This window comes from Jatropha curcas, chromosome 4, assembly GCF_041381405.1.
Source record: "Jatropha curcas cultivar XTBG-Jc1 chromosome 4, XTBG_Jcur_1.0, whole genome shotgun sequence".
Taxonomy (NCBI): Eukaryota; Viridiplantae; Streptophyta; class Magnoliopsida; order Malpighiales; family Euphorbiaceae; genus Jatropha; species Jatropha curcas.
Window position 1 is genome coordinate 3445179 of NC_143154.1, and position 19536 is coordinate 3464714.

Here is a 19536-nt window from a genome sequence, read left to right on the forward strand (position 1 = left end):
TACTAAATAAATAAATATGCCAATTTTTAGAAAAAAAAATTGTTCTAGATCGAATATATTAATATATATAGTCAAACATATTTATGATTCTAGAATTTTTTTTTAAACAAATCATTAACTCAATTTCATATTAAATAAATAAATAGGCCAATTTTTTTTTAAAACGAAAATATCTGACTTCAATAAAATATATTAAAAAATTTTAAATCAAATATTCAATATAACCAAATATTTTTATAATTCTAAAATTTTTCAACTAATCAAATATTTTATTTAATTATTTTTAAATAAAATACCACACAATTCTTAATTTTTTAATTTTTTATATATTTTTGAATAACTTTTTCTTTTTTAATTTTTGAATTTTAAAAATAACTTTTACAATTAAAATTATTATTTTATTTTTCACTGAAAATTGGACAGTTTTATTCACCAATGCAAAGTTTAGATGATAAATTAACCTTTAAACAATGGAATAAAACTCAGTTTGCTCCCTAAAATTGGGATTAATATTCAGTTTGCTCAAAAATTAATTTTTTATATAATTTACCACTTGAATTTGCATAAAAAGAACAAAAAAAAAATCCAATTTTAAGAATTTTAATTTAAATCAAATATAATTAAAAACAATAAAATATTTGATTAGATCAAATACAATTAAGAAACAATTAAAAATAACAATAAATACTTTTTAAACCAAATATTCATATAATCAAAAATTTTCGAAACCGTAATTTTTTGTAAATCAAAGATTAAAAACTATAATTTTTTATGTTTTTAAATAAATTTTTTTCATAATTTTAAACTTTTAAAATACTTTGATTAGTTAAAAATAATAAAAAATATTTTTTTAACAATTGGCCCTTTATTATTTTGGTGCAAATTTAAGGGTAAAAATTTATTTTTAAAAAACTAAATATTGCTCCCAAGTTCAGCTTTATTCCTTAAATAAATTATAATATATCTTATTAAACTTTATTCCTAAAAAAAATATAGACAAAAAGCAGTGACAATTACCAAACAACCATACAAAGTACATAAAAATAGCTAGTTGTGACTTGTGAGCCTTAATTGAATGAACATGCATCTCCATTCTGCATTTAATGGATATGTCTGCATCACCTAACCTCTTTATATTCAATACACATACGACAACTTCCTAGTTGCTATTCCTAGATATATATACATATTGTAGAGAGAGAGGGAGAGAGAGGTAGTATTGATAATCAGGAGCAATGGATCACCAAGAAATAGAAGCAAGCTTGGAAGAACTCAGAAAAACATTCAGAAGTGGAAAAACAAGAACTGTTGAGTGGAGAAAAACTCAGCTTAGAGCTCTGATTCAGTTCTTTAATGATAATGAAGAGAACATATTTCAAGCCCTTAATCAAGACCTGGGAAAGCACCCTGTTGAATCTTACAGAGACGAGGTAATTAGTCTATGTATATATATTGTTCTTCTGTTATGTAATTGGATACTTAATTTTTCTTTTAGATTAATTTATGAGCATTATATGAGTTGTTTTATTTGATTTTATTATTTTGTGATTATAGTAGTGTTTCTTATTTGAAAGAATTTGTGTTAAAGCTCCTATCATTTCAACATAATTATATATTTTTATTAAATATATTTCTTTATATAGAAATATATTTAATAAAAATGAATTCAACTGAAAAAATTTTAGATTTTATTATGACAAAATCAATTAATTTGGTTCGATTTGGTCAATTTTACTGATTATTTTTTCTGTCAGTCTTACGCCGAGACTTTTCATTCCTCAGCTCTCTTGACGGATAATAATTCCTTTATCCCAAAATATAAGTCATGGTTTTAGGTGATTGTTTTGTGCCAAATTATAAATTTTATTATCTATTTTAAAGAGTAATAAATAATTTTTTAAAAAAATTTTACCCTTATTTATGGTAGATAAAATAACTATTTGTATGAGGATAGGATAAAGACTAATTTGCCATTACTTTTATTATAATTTAGGATAAAAATTTTAAACGATTTATATTTTGATACATGGACTATTTTATTTTTGATTTTTTAAAGTCGAAGCACGGACTATTTTATTCTTGATTTTTTAAAGAACTTCGACTTTGTTTAATTTTTGATTACTTTGTTGCTTGTAGGTTGGAGTGGTACTAAAATCTGCAAACAATTCTTTGAGCTGTATAGAGAAATGGATGGCTCCTAAAAAGGTACGTATCAGAGAAATTAACCTAAATATTTAAAATCAAGAACAGGGTTTCTAACAAACCAACAATATTTTGGACTTTGAGCAGAGTCATATACCATTGCTTATGTTCCCTGCAAGTGGACAAGTAATCCCTGAACCATTCGGTGTCGTTTTGATATTCGGTTCTTGGAATTTCCCTATCAGTAAGTCCAATCAATTGAGTTATTTCATACTATTTCACGAATCAAACAAGCTATATGAACAACGACCTTAAATGGTTGCAGCAATGGCATTGGACCCATTGATAGGAGCTATATCTGCAGGAAACACAGTGCTCTTGAAACCTTCAGACCTGTCACCAAAATGTTCTTCTTTTCTTGCTAATACACTCCCAAAATACTTGGATTCCGAAGCTATTAAGGTCATTGAAGGTGGAATAAATGTTTGTGAACAAATTCTACAACAAAAGTGGGACAAAATATTCTTCACTGGTATGTATCTTGTTATCATATTTATATATTTTTTTTTTCTTTATTTTTTTATCTAAACAGGTAGACAGATTTTTTTAGTAGGAACAAAATTTCTCTTTTAACTCTTAACCAATATAAAAATACTTTCAAATTTGAGTCAAACATATTATGTCAACCGTGTTATCAGAATCTTATAATTTACAATTCAATCTAGAAGAAGAAGAGCAAAAGGACAAAATTACATTATTAGAGATGAAGATATGAAGATAATGAAGGGTTTGAATTCATTTGGAAATGATATTGAATTGATATGGATTTGGATATAAAACTTAATGGTTTGCTAGTTTATTGATTTTTTTTTAAAGAAAAAATTAACTTAGTAGTTCCATGTTTTGAACTTAGCAAATATACAAGTCATTAGGCTCTCTTGCATTTTGTGTTTAGTACATGATTTGAAATTGAAATGTACATTATTTGCAATTAAATTTTTTGTATCTTTGATAAAATATATAAGACTTCCTCAATAAATGCTTGCCAAAATCTTAATTATAATGTATCTTCAGGCAGCCAACGTGTGGGGCGAGTCATAATGACAGAAGCTGCAAAGCATTTAACACCTGTTACTCTAGAGTTGGGTGGAAAATGTCCTCTTGTGTTGGACACTGCCACCGTTTCTTCTGATATGAAGGTATTTTTATTTACTTGATCTATTAAACAGTGAATTCTATAATGTAGAGATATATATATATGAGATTGATTCTTGATTTATTTGTTGGATTGAAGATTGTAGCCAAAAGAATTGTCGGAGGAAAATGGGGGCCATGCAGTGGACAAGCATGCATTAGTGTAGATTATGTTCTTGTAGAAGAGAAGTTTGCTTCATATCTGGTAATACTGATTGTTTTGGAATTTAATATCTAGAAATCTTTAGGTTTCGATTAACATTTTCTGTTTTTCAGATAGACTCACTGAGCAGGATAATCAGAAAATTTTATGGCGAAAACACGAAAGAATCAAAATCCCTTAGCAGAATTGCGAACATAAAAGCCTTTGACAGGTTATCTAGTGTTATTAAAGATCCTCTTGTTGCAGCTTCCATTGTTCATGGCGGTTCAACTGATGAAGAAAAACTGTGAGTTTATTTATTTTAAAATTCCTTCAAGTAACTTGAGATGATTTGCATTTTAGGTGTAATTAGGACTTTGAAGGTATTAATTTGCCTAAAGTTACAAAATCCATAGCATGGGTCTAAGCAATGTTACTCGGAAACTTTCTTTGGCTGTAGTTTCCGCGTTTGAAGACATTTCCTGCACGGAAATGCTTGGAAACTCTTCGGAAACATTTTAAGGCTGTTTCCGTAAATTGAGTAATTTGAGTATACCTCTCATAGATGTGTTTCCATAAATCGGAAACTCTTAAAAACTAATTTTTCTAATTGAAATAAATATAAAAATAAATACAAATTTACAAAACATGCATTTTTATGAGCATGGAACTTATAATTCTTTTGGATATAATTAAATGATTAAACTTTACTTGTTTGTGGATATATTTAATGGTTTACAAAAATTTTTTTTATATTTACAAATATAACCTTATATTTTTCATATTACGGCTGTTTCCGTAAATTGAGTAATTTGAGTATACCTCTCATAGATGTGATGTCTTCCTGCACGGAAATGCTTGGAAACTCTTCGGAAACATTTTACGGCTGTTTCCGTAAATTGAGTAATTTGAGTATACCTCTCATAGATGTGTTTCCATAAATCGGAAACTCTTAAAAACTAATTTTTCTAATTGAAATAAATATAAAAATAAATACAAATTTACAAAACATGCATTTTTATGAGCATGGAACTTATAATTCTTTTTGATATAATTAAATGATTAAACTTTACTTGTTTGTGGATATATTTAATGGTTTACAAAAATTTTTTTTATATTTACAAATATAACCTTATACTTTTCATATTTACGTGTTTCTCTCAAGTTTCTGTTTTTTATATTTTTAAAAATACTGTTTTTCCGTGTCCATTTTCACATTTTCACGCTTCCATGTCTCCATTTCCATGCAACATAGGGTCTAAGCCTCATGTTCAAATAAAAGCTAAGGAAAGTTGTGATCTTGAGCTAAAATCTTGCAGGTTCATTGAGCCAACAATCTTGTTAAATCCTCCACTTGATTCAGAGATCATGACTGAAGAAATCTTTGGTCCTTTGCTTCCAATTATCACAGTAAACAACAAGAATCATCTTTTTGATGTGTTTTTAAGTTTTTTTTTCCCTCTTTATTTCAATATAACTACTCTATATATGTATTTATGCAGGTGAATAACATTCAAGAAAGCATTCAATTCATAAGCTCTAGACCAAAACCTCTTGTCATTTATGCCTTCACAAAGGATGAAACATTCAAGAGGCAAATTTTAACTCAAACATCTTCAGGAAGTGTGGTTTTCAATGACACTATGGTCCAAGTAATGCACTAACTCTATTCTTTTTCCCTATTGATTCACATAAGAGTAAAATTGAGTCATGACACAAGCTTTCCTTGATTTACTTGATAACACTCGAGATAAGATACTTAGCATTTTAACATAACTTCTGATAAAGAAGCATTTTATAAAAGATTAACCCTTGTAACGTTTAATTTTTATTGTTTTATGAAAAATTATTCAAATAGCTACTAGCTACTCTGCTAAACACTACTAAAACAGCTAACAACTACCAAACATTTAATTTTACCGAACAGATCCAATATTTATTTTAATTTCTTCTTTCTGTGGTTGTAGTTTGTATGCGATGAATTGCCATTCGGAGGTGTTGGTCATAGTGGATTTGGAAGGTACCATGGGAAATATTCTTTTGACACTTTCAGCCATGAAAAAGCAGTCATGCAAAGAGGTTTCTTCCCTGAGCTTGAGCCAAGGTATCCTCCATGGAATAATTTCAAGCTAGAATTTATTAAATTGGCTTACAGTTTTAACTATCTTGGTTTATTACTACTACTGCTTGGACTGAAAAAATAGTTTTTGGATCAAGCTATATATATGTAAGGCATCAAGACATGAACTTATTTATATGGTTGAAGAATAAAAGTTAAAATAAAATAATATGTAGTACTATACAAGTGATTGTATCCTGGCTTTGATTTCTTCTTGGACCTGCACTCCACTAAATTCACCTTATTCTAATTAAATAATACAAAATCTTTATATTAATTTAATTGTGGTCATGGACTTCTTTTTCATTCTAAAAAGAATTAGCATTAGACTATGTTTGGATTGAGGATATTACAATTCATGGAATTTGTTATAAATGATTTGTACATATTTTCTTGTTTGATTCCAAAATTAAATCCGTGAAATCAAATAGTAATAGGCTAATTTTGCTCGAGTTTGTCTATATGTTTTTACAGGCCAAATGTACAAAATGACTCGTGTACTTTTGGCAAAAAATTCATTTATACTTTTAACTTTTATTTTTGATTTATATGTTAAACGCTTTTAATTTATAAAATTGCACCGTATTTTATATCTCAACTTCCAAAAGATTCTACTGAATGCTCCAATTCCAATTAATCTATTAAACACTTAGGCCATGTTCGGTACCAGTTTTAGTATTTTGATGAAGTTAAAACTCTATTTCTATTAATTGTATGATTCGTTAACATAGTTTTTGTAATAACTTTTAGAGGTTAAGAAAATTTTTTATAAAACAAAGTACCTAAACTTTAGGGTTTTATAAAGATTAATTAATTTTTTTTTATAATCATACTCTTTTTTTTCCCCCAAATTCAGCAAATTAAGATTGTGTTCGACAACAGTTGTTTAAGTAGCTTTTAGAGTTTTGATCAGTCAAAATGATAAACGCTACTTTTTATAGTGTTCAATAATATAGTATTTGAACTAACTATTAGAGGTTAAGATAATATTTTGTGAAAAGTTTAACTCATATAACGTTTAGCTTTTAGTGTTTCATAAAAAGCTACTCAAAAAGTTAACGGCTAAATATTACTAAAATATCCAATAGCTACCAAAACATCTAATATTGCCGAACATACCTTAAATAACTAATTGTCTTTATTTTAAGTTAAACTTTTTTTTTACCAAACACTTCTAATTTAAACCAGCTAATAGCTATTAGAACAACTATCAGTTACTACAAGCAGCTAATATTGCAGAACATGTCTTTAATGGACAGTTGGAAGTTTTTAAAAATTTTAAAAATTGTATTAAGTACAGATTAAATCCATATTTTGCAAATCAAAGTCTATAATGCTAAATGCTTCGTTCAACAAAATTAGCAGTTTTAGTAGTTGAAATTAACTGTTTTAGTAATTGTTAGTTATTTTGCTACTAAAATTAGGTGTGACCAAAGTTTGGTTCTGAATCGAAATCGAATCGAAACTAAACTAGTCAAAACTGGAACCAAACTGTGGTCAGCAATTCAAGGTTTCAAACCGTAACCAGAATCGAGTATGTAAGGTTTGGCTGCGATTTTTTTACATTTGAAAATTAAAACCAGCAGTTTTGGTTTGAAACTGGTGGTTCTGGTTTGCAACCGTTAAAAAAGAAAAAAAAGATCACACGTGATTTTTAATTGTTAAAATTAATTTTAATTTTCATCATTAAATGCAATAATTTTATTATTATTTAAAATTTTTTAATATAAATATAACTTTCTAAATTGTAAGTGGAAAAAGAGAAAAAATAAAAAAAAATGTTCCTCATTTAAATAAATATATTTTAATTTAATATATATTTTTTACATACAAATTGTACTATTTATTTAAGATTTATTTTTTAAACTCTAAATAAAATAAAAGACATATTTCTCATTTCCATCGGTAAAAAAAAAGGAAATTTGAAGCCAAAGCAGGGCCCATATTCGAAGCTGTAATGACTAAACTGTTTCGTGTAACGCATCTCTGTCTCTTATTTGCGTCTGTCATTTGCCTTTCCGTAGTCAGGATGAGCCCACCTATCCCGAGAAGGGGACCTTTGCTTGGCTTTCTTCTGGCTTGCTTTTCGTCCTCTTGCGAGAAAAAATCATAATATGTGAAAGGTTCCCCGATTGAATACAAAGTTTAACATCCTGAACGAACTGCTTTCCTCATCTTCTTCGATTTTGATACTGGCTGGCCCATAAGAAAAGATCAAGGCCGGGTCCTTCCATTCGGTTGAGCGCCTTAGAGAGCAACAATTCTAATTTTTTGAAATAAAAAAATTATATCGTAACATTTTTTAACTTTTGATTCAAATAGAAAGATATTTTCCCTTTATAACAGAAAAAAAAAAAAGCTATTTGAAGGGTATATTTTGGAGTAAAATATTCATATTGTGATATTTTTTGTTAATTGATAAATAAAACTAAAGAACTTTTTTCTACCTTATAACGGTAAAAAGAAAAAAAAAAGGGAAACTAAAAAAGGTTTAAAAAAACTTGAAAACCTGGTGATTGTTGTGGACGTGGATGTGTTTGGTGCGTGTGGGATGTTTATTAAACTAGAGGCTTATAACGAGCTTTACAAATCTCAATCCTACCTCTGCAATTCTGAGACCTCCTCTGGATTATGATTTTTTTATATTTAATGTTTTAAAATTTTTTGATTTATTTATGTTACTTGGGATATCTGGTTATGTTGTTGTTGTAAGAATTTGCGATTATTTAATGAGTTAAAAGAAAATTCTTCTATAAAATTTTTTTAGAATTTTTTTTGTACTATTTTATTCTTCTGTGAATGAATTGTGATAAGCCATTATCTACAAATTATTTTTTTTTTTAATTGCATAATTTGTAACATCTCTAGGCATTTTGATGTCTCAAACAGCTATAAAGTAGTTGAATTCAGTATGTTCCTAGGTTTTTTTTTTTTTTTTTTTTTTTGCTGCTAAATTTTACCCGATAAATAATTATGTTATGTTTTTTTATTAAATTTTACTCGATTATGGCATAATTTTAGATTTTTTATTCCTTGAAATACTCAATGTGCTTAAATAATACTACTGACGATACAACATAAGTAATCATCTTTTAATTCACCAAGTAATTAGAGATAATTTATATAAAATATAAAATTCAAGGATGTTATAACATTTTTATTGTAAAGCTCGAGTTTGAGAGAATTGATTTTCTATTGTTCCAGGTTAAACAAATCGAAAAGAATATGCAAAACATAATAAATAAATAAAAAAAAAAAAAAAAAAGGGGGAAGACCAGTTTGTGGCTCTTTATTACATTAAAAAAATGCGTCTAATAAATTAACGGGGATACGAGGCGCAATCTCTATAAGAATGATACTCTTAACGTGTCAAAACATAAATCGTGTTTTAGGGTAGTTTTTTCCTTGATCTCAGTAAATAGGAAGGAAGGAAAATAAGGAATAATTAAACTATTCATTTTCCTTCATTATTTTCCACTTATGTTTGGATTGGAAGGAAAACAAATAGAGGAAATAAAATAAAATATTTCTTTTTTTAAGAAAAGAAAATTGTATGATTGTACATTTACATTTTTGCCTTATATATATATATTAAACATTGTAGCGCATTTTGCAATTAAATTATAATTGATTAATTATAATGAATTAATGAATAATAAATTAAACAATTAGGGTTGCAAGGTGTGGGTGCACCGTATGTTACATAAAAAAAAATGAAAGAAAAGCAGATAAAATTATTAAATTAGACGTTGACGAGCTCATTACTGCCTTTTATTACCATCATTCAAGCTTAAATACATTACAGCTCAGTCAATCACTACCTTTTATAGACAACCACTAAATAAATTTCAATTAATAAATGTTTAACAAAATGAAAAATAAATAAATCTTAATCATTAAATAAGTAATTACTTTTTTCCATTTTTTTTCAAGTTTTGTTTTTTAGAATTATGTTTAAGAGAAAATTTTTATTTAAAAAAAAACTCACAATTATGTAATATTGTAGTTTTTCTCATTTATAATTTACATTTTAGGCTAGATGTGGACATGATCATTGTTTGATATTGAGTCAATATTCATCATTTGCATTTTCTCTTTCATTCATTTAACATAATCCTTCACCATCACCGATCTTGCCAATAATTTATGATTTCGATTTATCACCATTGATCTCATATGATCAGGCTTCATCTAATTTATGATGTCATAAAAATTCTGTGTCAAGATTGTTTTGAAAAAGTCATATAGTTTCCTACTAAAGATGAAAGCGGGGCAGGTATTAATATCTACCTTATCTCTATTCTCCAAGAGATATAACAAGAAACTTTTCAATTATACAAATATTATTCTCCTCTATTCTTTATATTCAAATTATGTTCAAATTATATTCAACCTATAATTTTTCTAATATAATTATCACCCCAATATAATAGTGTTTCAATCCCAAAACCACTAATTGCCTTTGTTATCTTTTACTTTTATTTTATTCTACTTGGTCCATAGACTTAGTCTGACTTATTAAACATCCTACATGTACTAGAATCTTAATTATATTCTGTCTAATACACTCACTACATACTAAACTTTCACCATATTAATTCCTAGATTATACTAACTATCCCTTAATTATATATACCACCCTCGTAATTCTATAAACGATTCAACCTAATTACCCAACTTATCATTTTTCTACCAGACATTCCTTTATATTCCTGAATGTCCTTAAGATTAGGTCCATAACTTTTTCATTACTTGTAAATACTCCTATTAACTATTAGCCAATCTTTTTATCAATTTTTGATCAATTTGTTTTAAAATTTATTCTCATATAAGCATAGTGAGATCAACGCGAACCACAATTTTTCCTACACTCGTGAAATCCCAAAATATAAAAACATTTATCTTAGATCCTCTGATGTATTATTATTCCTGTGTGCATCAAATCTTCTAACAGTTATTCTTAATTTGTCAAACCTCTAAATACTAGCTATCTTCATTTAAATCACATTAATTCATACTCCTCACCTTTATGTATTTGATTCTTTTCTTAATATTCATTCAATAACAGGACTAGATTCATTCGCTATTCGTATTTGTATCTATTTGAATTTTCTACTATTTATATTCATTCTAAACCCGTCAAAATATCCATTTAAGTACTTATATTTGAATCCATTTAAATTTTTATATCCATACCCGTCCAAAATCCATTTAAAATACCCTTATATGCGTAAGTACCTATGAATTTTAAACTATCTAAATCCGAATTTATTTAAAATGCAATTTTTACTAATAATGGATAGGATATTCCTGGCTACCCATTGCCAAATTCATTTAATGTAGCGGGCAATGGATAACGGCTACCCAAATACCTATACCCGTGCACTATCCATATCCATAACAAGTAGTAATTTCATTATCTATATCTGTCTCAAGCCCATTTATAACTACCCATATTCTTTTCAAACGAATCGAGGTGGATCGGATACTCTAAAATATCTGCACCGCTTCCATTGCTACTTCCTACAAATGTATATATCTTAAAAAAAAAAAATTATGGGAAACAGAAAAAAAAATTGGATGGAAATAAAGTCTCATATATTATATGAAGATCATACCTACATAGACTATGGCTATGTATATGAAAATTTTATATTACATGAATAATACTAATATATTAGAATTTATCATCATTAGTTTCTAAAATTTGCAAAGGCATTATGTTAAGACATCTATCTATTTATATATATATATATATATATATATATAAGAAATAATACAAATGTGTAATTTAACAGTAATCTTAAGATGGACATAAAAAAATAAATAATACAATATTTATTTATATAAAAAAATTATACAAATACGTAATTAAAATAATTTCGAGATGGACATGAAAAGAAAATAATACAAGAACATGATTTGTTTTATTGCCATTTGCTTGTGAATAGTGATTGTTTACGTTGTGAATGCGAGATTTTCTCTCCAAAAAGGAGAAAAAGCAAGTTGGTGGGGCCTAAGAAAAAAATAAACAATATTTTTCTTCCTTCATAATTTTCCACGTGTTTCCAAATAAAATATTCTTATTTTCCTTTCAAATTTTAACTCCGCGTGTTCTTTCCTTCCAAAAAATAATCCAATCCAAACGGACTGTTAATGCTATGTTTGAAGAGAAGAAGGAAATATGAGAGGAAATAAAATTAGAGATAAAAATAAAAAAAGATTATTATTATTTATTTTTTCTCTTTATTTTTCATTTTATGTTTGGTTTGGAAAGAAAATAAAGAGAGGAAGAAATTTTCACTCCATCTCTATCACTTTCTCTTCAATTTAGAGAGATTGAGAAATAATGGGGAGAATGGAAAATATTGAAAATTTTCTTTTCTTCTAAATTTTCGTCCTTGTGAGATTTTTAGTATATTTTCTTTCCTCACAAAGACAAAAAAAAAAAAAAAAAAAAAAAAAAAAAAAAAAAAGACAATCTTTATGCTCGGTCTGTCGGAAAGGAACACCTCCTGATCTGATCTTAGAAAATTAAATAAATAAAAAAAAGTGTCAAATTACAGTGCGGCCGTGTATATGTTGGGCTGGGTCTCATTCCTTGTCCATTTCCCTCCAGACACAGAGTAGGAAAGCAATATATACGTGAGAGACAACAATTACTAGTAACAGGAAATGGAAATGAAGACGAAGAAAGACGAGTCGGTGATTCTTGTTAATGGAATTCAAAGCCGAACACGATTTGGTTCATCATTATTCGTATTATTGTCGCTGTTGTTATTGTTAAATGCGGCGAAAGTTGCCAATGCATCGAATTCAGCTTCTGCTTTTGTACAGAACCTCATCAACTCTCAGAGGATTGTCATCTTCTCCAAATCTTACTGCCCGTAATCCCTAATTCTCTCTTCAATTTCGGTTTTTACCTTTTCGTTACACCAATTGCTATTAGGGTTTTGTTATTTGTGATTTTGGGAATTGCGGTAACCTCTATGTTTGCTTGCTTTGTGTATGATTAGATTGGGCATGAAGTAATTAGAACACTGGTTTTTCTGTTTAAAATAATGTTTAATCAATTAGAAATTGAAAGAGATTAAATTTTCAGTTCAGGTGCTTGATTTCAATTAATTTGAATTTCTTATATCATTCAGTTTTATATGGAATGATTTAGCTTGCATGCTTATACTTTCCATTCCCAATTGTTGCTGACTTCTGTGATAATGATTTCTTATTTTAAGTAACAAGGTTAATTAACTGAGAGATAATGGGAGGTAAAATAATATAGATAATGAAAAAGAAATGTGGAAAGAGGAGTTGTGCTTTTTTCTTAAAAAGAAAAATTTATTTTCCTTGCTCTAGGTATTGCTTCCGTGCCAAGCGCATATTCAGTGAACTACATGAGAAGGCTTATGTTGTTGAACTAGATCTTCGAGGTATGATGATGTATCTAACTGATTGAATGTTGTTATTTGGATGCCAAAATGTGATTCAAGATGACTTTGTTACTATGAATATGTGCAGATGATGGAGCTCAGATTCAGTATGTTCTTCTTGATCTTGTCGGGAGACGCACTGTTCCTCAAGTATTTGTGAATGGAAAGCATATTGGTGGATCTGATGGTAAGCTGCTGTGATCGATACCATCATTTTCTTATAAAACTCCCTTCCTCCTCTGGGTGTTTGCTACCCTCTGTATGTTCTTAGTTCTTGTGTTTTCATATATGGTATCCATTGGCAATTGCGTTTGCGATGTTCAATGCTTAGGAAACCATATTCTTCTGGAAGTAAGAAAGTTTTTTTGTAAAAAATAAATCAAATCAGAAGGTGCAAATTTCAAAAGTAACTCTATTCCAAACAGAGCCATTAATTGATTTTCTATTCAGATCTCAAAGATGCTGTCCAGAGTGGCAAATTGCTGGAACTTCTGGCTGAAAATTGATGGGTGGATTGGAAAGTTGAGAAACAATTGCTTCTGAGCCAAAGCTGCTTCTGGTATTAGTGAACAATATGGATGCTTTAGTATATGTTGAGAATATATTGTTTTAGCTTCATAGCATCGACAAGTGTTTATATAGAGTGTTAAGAGTTTATCAGTTTCAAAATCCGTAGTGCAGGTCAAAGAGTAGTAAGGTTTTATCATGTAATCGCATGTTGATCTGAATTAGAGGACCTTTCTTTTTTGCAATTAAAATTCATTAGTGGTGATACTGTGTTTTACATGCATTAACATGTCTCTGTATGGAAAATGCAGATCCTTAATCACCCAGATTGCCTATGAATAACTTTGTGTTTGACATGCATTATCATCTCTCTGCACAGAAAATGCAGATTGTTAATCACCCTCAGATTGCCTCTATTTTAAAAACAACTTACTAATTTTAGTTCCTACTGCAAAATGAAATTTTAGCCATTCCAGGATTGAAGACGTCTTGTGTTTCTTCTTTTTCGAACAGAATGAAATATCTTTCATTAAGGAGATACATTGTACCAACACAATAAATTTTTTTTGTTTGGTAGGAGATTTAGTGTCTTTTTTTTTATTCACTGAGCTAAAAGAACACAATTTTATATGCTGTAGAAAAGATCAGTTTGAGAGGTTGATTGGTTTAGTTTTTCTGATATCTTTATCATTAGAGAACGGAAAATTTGGTCTACAAACAAATTTTTTGTTTCGAAAGAGCAACTCAAAAAGCAATGTCAAAAGGGCATTTTTTCGAGTTGAAGTTTGATAAATTAGAGCTTTGGATGTATAGTCTGTCACCATCTGATTAAATTTGTTGCATTGGAACTTTATTTCTATGACAGAAAGTAGAGCATGCCAATTCCCAATCTTAGCACTATTCATTGACTATATCACCATAGTTTTACACAATAAATACATTTGCTTGCCTTTTTTCATTTAAGCAAAAAGTTTTGCATCCCAAAGGAAGAACAGTGGCAAAGAAAGTCAGCAGAACAGGTCTACAAGCATTTTTGGAAGATTAGTGGCCAAAACTGTTGTCTATACTATAAAGAAGAAGCTGCATATATTTGTGGCCGCCATTCACCTTTCTGTGCACTGAGCAGACCTTCTTGGTCTTTGGAGTAGGTTAGATAAACCTCCCATTTGAGAGACTTTAACAAGTTCTCGACCTCCCCGATTGCACTCGACTCATCACGAACTATCAATTTACCTCCAGGTCTCACTATCCTATCAACTTCTGCCATTACCGAAGCAAGTTTGCATCTGCAAAAATGAAACCCCAACTTTGTTTAGCTCCAAAAATGGGAAGGAACATTAATATGTTTATTATACCTTTTCTTTAGTTTGGAGAAGAGATGATCAGCATGTAGGAGATCGTAACTTCTTGGGTAAGTACTGAAGGATTCACACCAGTCATGGTATATACCAAAAAGGCCTCTCTCATATATTATAGGAAGTGTATCTGGAGAATCTATGTTCACCACATTTAGAACCCATACCTTAAGGTCCATAAGAGCAGCTGCAAACCTGGATTCATTCAAAAAAGGGTATTTTCTTTATGAGAATCCTCATAATAGCTGAACAAAGTGCATAAATATAAACCGAATCATTAGTCATTACCCTCCATAAACAGCTCTCATGTCCATTATATTTCTCACATTGGACCAACTTATACCTAAACCCTTCATGTATGACTTGCGCACTACATGTTTCCAATGTTCATAATCTGTGGCAAAATCTTGAGGAGCTGGTTTGCCATAGATTCCCATTTGAGAACTATTTAACCAGTAAGGAGGTGCATGTACCCTCTTTGGCCAATTTTCCGGCCATCGAGTCCCTCTTTCGCTGCTGTCAACCGGTACCTGATGCATGCACGCTTGCAGAGGTACATACCTGATAAACAAATTGCCATTGTTAGGAATATAAATTAGTATAGTACCTGAGAATTTAGGTTGAGTAGTTTCTTGAATGAGAAATCTTACCAGGCAGCGTTTGGATCATCATCACTCTTACACATGGGAGGATTGTTTTTCTTCCTTTGATTATAGCAATCATTAGTCGTAGGTTTCCGGTATATGGCAGCAGCAATTGAATTGAGTTTGTCCTTTTTGATTGTTATACGCTCCCAACACATTGATCTAGTCAATGCAGACATTGCTAAAAGAAATCGATAAGAGTCAAAAAATGGTAAGAAGGCCAAAAGGCAATTATACAATCAAACAAAAAAAATTATTCTTATATTTGTGTTCTGCAACAGCTATTTTAAGTAGTTTTAACATTTTGATTAAACGCTATTTTTTAATGTATTCAATAACATATCGTTTGAAATAAGAGATTAACTCCTATTAAATTTAGCTTTTAGCATTTTCCAAAACAAATTAATTTTGTCAACCAGACCCTATATATCTTTTCAGAAAAAAAAAAAAAAAAAAAAATCTTAGCTACCTTGCCATATCGCCACATCTTCTGGAAGCTTTTGATACACTGGAGTTGCAGACCAAACAAAATATCCTCCAGGTCTCAGGATACGATTCAATTCCAGAAGTAGCATACCATCTGAACCAATATATCATCTTAATTAGGTTTATCACCATGAAAAAATCCAAAAATAATAATAATAATAAAGAAACGAAGTAGAATTATATATATGATCACCATCTGCGTGCCAAGGCACTCGACAACGTGCACAATGCAGAAGATCAAAGACTCTGCTTGGAAATGGAAGGCGTTGAGAACCCATAACGGCAGAAATAGCAGGAATTCCTCTTTCAAGAGCAAACTGAACTTGAGCTTCATGTTCATCTTTTGGTGCAAAGGACATTGTAAGAACATCCTTGTCAAATAGGTAACCACCAAAGCTTGCAACTCCACACCCAACATCTAAAACCACTCTAGTATGCTTTCCCCATTCAATATTTGGCACTGCCTGCATCAAATTCATAATATGTTATTCAAATCAGAACGATTTTTCTTCCTTTTCTATATATATATATATATATATATATATATATACACACACACAGACACAGAGTTAACCTATCAGTGAAGGTGACACTATGAAGGAAGAAATTTGACCTGTTGGAGAAAGTCAATGTAGTGGAGAGCTCCATGTATGAACTGAGTGCCACCACCTGGGAAGGTCAAGAACTCACCTGTCACCTTAACCCAATTTTGATGTCCTTTCACCTCTGCCAACTTAGTATGAGGTACATTATTATACCATATCTGCCATATCACAATAAAAAAAAATGAAAATAACAGTATACCGAGTGTATTTAATCTAAACATTAAAGGGCGGCGCAATACACAAAACATCCTATATTCGTAGGCTCTGCTAGGAAGGATTGATGTACGTAACCTTTCCCTAGCTTTTGGAAGAAGGCAGTTTCTTTAATGTTACATCAAAGCCACCTTCATCTAATTTAATTCATAAAAAATAAAATGAAAACTGCAAAGGTTAATTAAGCATCTTCAAGACGTTACATACCTTATCTCTGCTTGCAGGCCATGGAATAGATTTTTTATATCCTTCAGGAATTGGAACCAAACAAGTAGGTCCTTCTTCAGGACAATGTCTCTCTCTATGCTCAAAATGTCTTGTACTCCTTAACTTCTTTAGTTGTTTGTCATTGTCCAAACAAGGTATATAATCAGCACCTGTTGTTACATTACAAAGCTGCCATATATATCCATATATATTATCTTTACCCAATTCTTCTTTTCGTCTCTCTTTCTGGTTTTCTGATTCAGTTGCTTGAGTAGACCAAGAATTCTTCGACTCCTTGGATTCTTTGGGTATTCCTGCAGAAGCCCCACCCCCAAGAATTGAAGCTTCAGCTGAGTTCGTCTCAGTTGGTGACTTATCTTCCACTGTTGTGTGTTGTTGAGTTTTCGTCTTCTCTATGGCTTTTTCAGATTTTTTATCTCCATATTGTTTTTGTTGCTTTTCTTTTGGCTTTTGTTGTTGTTGTTGTTGTTGTTGTTGTTGTTGATCTTCTTCCGATGCATCATTTTGAGATCCTCTAGAAGTGACAATTTGGATTCCTGCATCTTCTTGTAGTTGCTGTTGTTGTTGCTCTTCATATGATTTAGTATTTTGTGATTCTTCTTGTTGTTGCTGTTGTTGCTCTTCATATGATTTAGTATTTTGTGATTCTTCTTGTTGTTGTGATTCTTGGATGTGTGATTCTTGATTCAGAGGTTCCTGTGAAGTTTTAGTGCTCTTCTCAACATTTTCTTGCTGTTGTTCTTGTTCTTGTTGTGATTTTTCACCAGTTTCAGTTGTTATATTGCTTTGTTCTTGATTTCCATTGCTACTTCCTTGCTCAGCTTCAGAATTTTCTTGGCTATTTTGATCAACTTGTTGTCTCTGAGTTAATGTACTCTCCTCAGATACCTGACTCGGTCACTAAACAGGTTTAGCTCGATCCGTACACTTTGCAGTTGTTTAAAATTACACTTTCAGATGTCTTTACAATTCAGTTATTTTAGGTCTAAATGATATATACACACACATAAATCATTTATTATATAAAAATCCCTTATTTCGATTTTATGAAAATTCGAATCAAACTAAACTAAATGTTCACCTTTAAACTAAATGACTATTACATTCGTATACAGAGAGTATGATATATATATATATATATATATATATATATATATATAAAATAATAACTCGGGGTTACAAATACATTCATAATTCATGTGAATGCTAATATTTGTATACTATAAGGACTTTATGCATCTAATATTTTTTATTATTATTATTTTTCACAAATACAATTTCATTAACTCTTATATTTGTATATTTAATAAAGATCAGTTTATGTAAGGCGAAATAATAACTTCATTACCAGAAATTTTAAAGGAAAAAAAAAAGAAGAAAAAAGAAAAAGAAAAAGGATACCTTAGTCTTTCTTTCTCTCTGCTTCTCTTGGTCTTCACTAGACCTTTTCCCTTTCAAATCCTGTGAATTCTCTTCACCACCAGATTCTTGTTTTCCATTACTGCTCGGCTGATCACTACTGGTTTTAGGATCATCATCAGATTTTATAGCATCAGCAGGAAGATCCCCTGGATTATCTTCATAAACAGGTTGATCTTCTTTTTTATTACTACTGCTTTCATTATTTTGATTCTCACGAGAAGAAGAAACGTCATTATCCTCCACAACCACAATGGCTGACACCGGGGTGACTTTGCCGGTGCGGGTGGGGGTTTGTGGTGTTGGAACTACGGCGTTTGAGGTGACCATCCATACGCCTATAACACAAACTGCTATAAATGCTATAGTAGTAATGGTTGATGTGTAGGAGGAAGAAGATGAAGATGATGAGGTACGCTTACTTGTACGAGACCTGCCTAAAGGCATTGTTATGGATTTTGGGTAGAAAATAAGGAGAAAGGAGAGTATATGAAATGAAAGTGAGATTTTGTTAAGGCAAAGGAGAGGTTTTAGGAGTAATAAAAGTTGATTAAATGATAACAAATTTTTCTATTCTAATGTTAGAACTTATCAAAGATCCTTAGGAGTCGGATAAGGAAATTTGTTAAAAGAGTTGTAAGATTGGGACCATACTTCGTGTGTGCTCTCGATTTTTATTTTATTTTATTTTTTTCTCATGAAATTTTACTTTTGTTTTTCACATTCGTTCATTGGACCGAAATAACATGATGAGCTACATAATAGATAGCCCTCTTCCTAATTCATCAAATTGGTGAAAACTCTTTTAGTCAACAAAAGAACCTGAAATCGAAATCTCTCACTCTTCACATAAGTTTATTTTATTTTATTTTTTTCTCATGAAATTTTACTTTTATTTTTCACATTCGTTCATTGGACCGAAATAACATGATGAGCTACATAACAGATAGCCCTCTTCCTAATTCATCAAATTGGTGAAAACTCTTTTAGTCAACAAAAGAACCTGAAATCGAAATCTCTCACTCTTCACATAAGCAACAAGACCAATGAGA

The 19536-nt window shown here is 30.1% G+C and overlaps 3 protein-coding genes across 3 annotated transcripts; 2 read left to right on the forward strand and 1 right to left on the reverse strand.

The window, feature by feature from the left end:
* The first annotated feature begins 1157 nt into the window (after positions 1-1157).
* Positions 1158-5783, forward strand: ALDH3F1 (aldehyde dehydrogenase 3F1). The gene is made up of 10 exons (XM_012222999.4): positions 1158-1430; positions 2137-2205; positions 2290-2386; positions 2468-2674; positions 3217-3341; positions 3437-3541; positions 3613-3785; positions 4798-4888; positions 4981-5130; positions 5446-5783. The coding sequence occupies exons 1-10, from the start codon at positions 1236-1238 to the stop codon at positions 5680-5682; spliced, it is 1449 nt and encodes a 482-aa protein (XP_012078389.1). The 5' UTR covers positions 1158-1235; the 3' UTR covers positions 5683-5783.
* A 6297-nt stretch (positions 5784-12080) lies between these two features.
* Positions 12081-13817, forward strand: LOC105639064 (Glutaredoxin family protein). The gene is made up of 4 exons (XM_012223000.4): positions 12081-12484; positions 12954-13027; positions 13116-13214; positions 13478-13817. Exons 1-4 carry the CDS (start codon positions 12273-12275, stop codon positions 13531-13533), a joined length of 441 nt encoding a protein of 146 aa, XP_012078390.1. The 5' UTR covers positions 12081-12272; the 3' UTR covers positions 13534-13817.
* A 542-nt stretch (positions 13818-14359) lies between these two features.
* Positions 14360-19011, reverse strand: LOC105639081 (S-adenosyl-L-methionine-dependent methyltransferases superfamily protein). Its single transcript, XM_012223022.4, has 9 exons — positions 18467-19011; positions 17045-17953; positions 16633-16782; positions 16213-16483; positions 16003-16113; positions 15540-15714; positions 15178-15450; positions 14890-15084; positions 14360-14820 (listed from the first exon to the last, which is right to left on the reverse strand). The coding sequence occupies exons 1-9, from the start codon at positions 18929-18931 to the stop codon at positions 14601-14603; spliced, it is 2769 nt and encodes a 922-aa protein (XP_012078412.3). The 5' UTR covers positions 18932-19011; the 3' UTR covers positions 14360-14600.
* Positions 19012-19536: the final 525 nt, after the last annotated feature.

Bases quoted from the DNA above. Each gene is read 5' to 3' on its own strand.
- ALDH3F1 (XM_012222999.4), top strand. From the start codon at position 1,236: ATGGATCACCAAGAAATAGAAGCAAGCTTGGAAGAACTCAGAAAAACA. The intron at 1,431-2,136 runs GTAATTAGTCTA...TGTTGCTTGTAG, and splicing joins TTGAATCTTACAGAGACGAG to GTTGGAGTGGTACTAAAATC. The intron at 5,131-5,445 runs GTAATGCACTAA...CTGTGGTTGTAG, and splicing joins TCAATGACACTATGGTCCAA to TTTGTATGCGATGAATTGCC.
- LOC105639064 (XM_012223000.4), top strand. From the start codon at position 12,273: ATGGAAATGAAGACGAAGAAAGACGAGTCGGTGATTCTTGTTAATGGA. The intron at 13,028-13,115 runs GTATGATGATGT...GAATATGTGCAG, and splicing joins TGTTGAACTAGATCTTCGAG to ATGATGGAGCTCAGATTCAG. The intron at 13,215-13,477 runs GTAAGCTGCTGT...TTTTCTATTCAG, and splicing joins GCATATTGGTGGATCTGATG to ATCTCAAAGATGCTGTCCAG.
- LOC105639081 (XM_012223022.4), bottom strand. From the start codon at position 18,931: ATGCCTTTAGGCAGGTCTCGTACAAGTAAGCGTACCTCATCATCTTCA. The intron at 17,954-18,466 runs GTATCCTTTTTC...TGACCGAGTCAG, and splicing joins AGAGAGAAAGAAAGACTAAG to GTATCTGAGGAGAGTACATT. The intron at 15,715-16,002 runs GTAGCTAAGATT...GATTTCTTTTAG, and splicing joins AGATGTGGCGATATGGCAAG to CAATGTCTGCATTGACTAGA.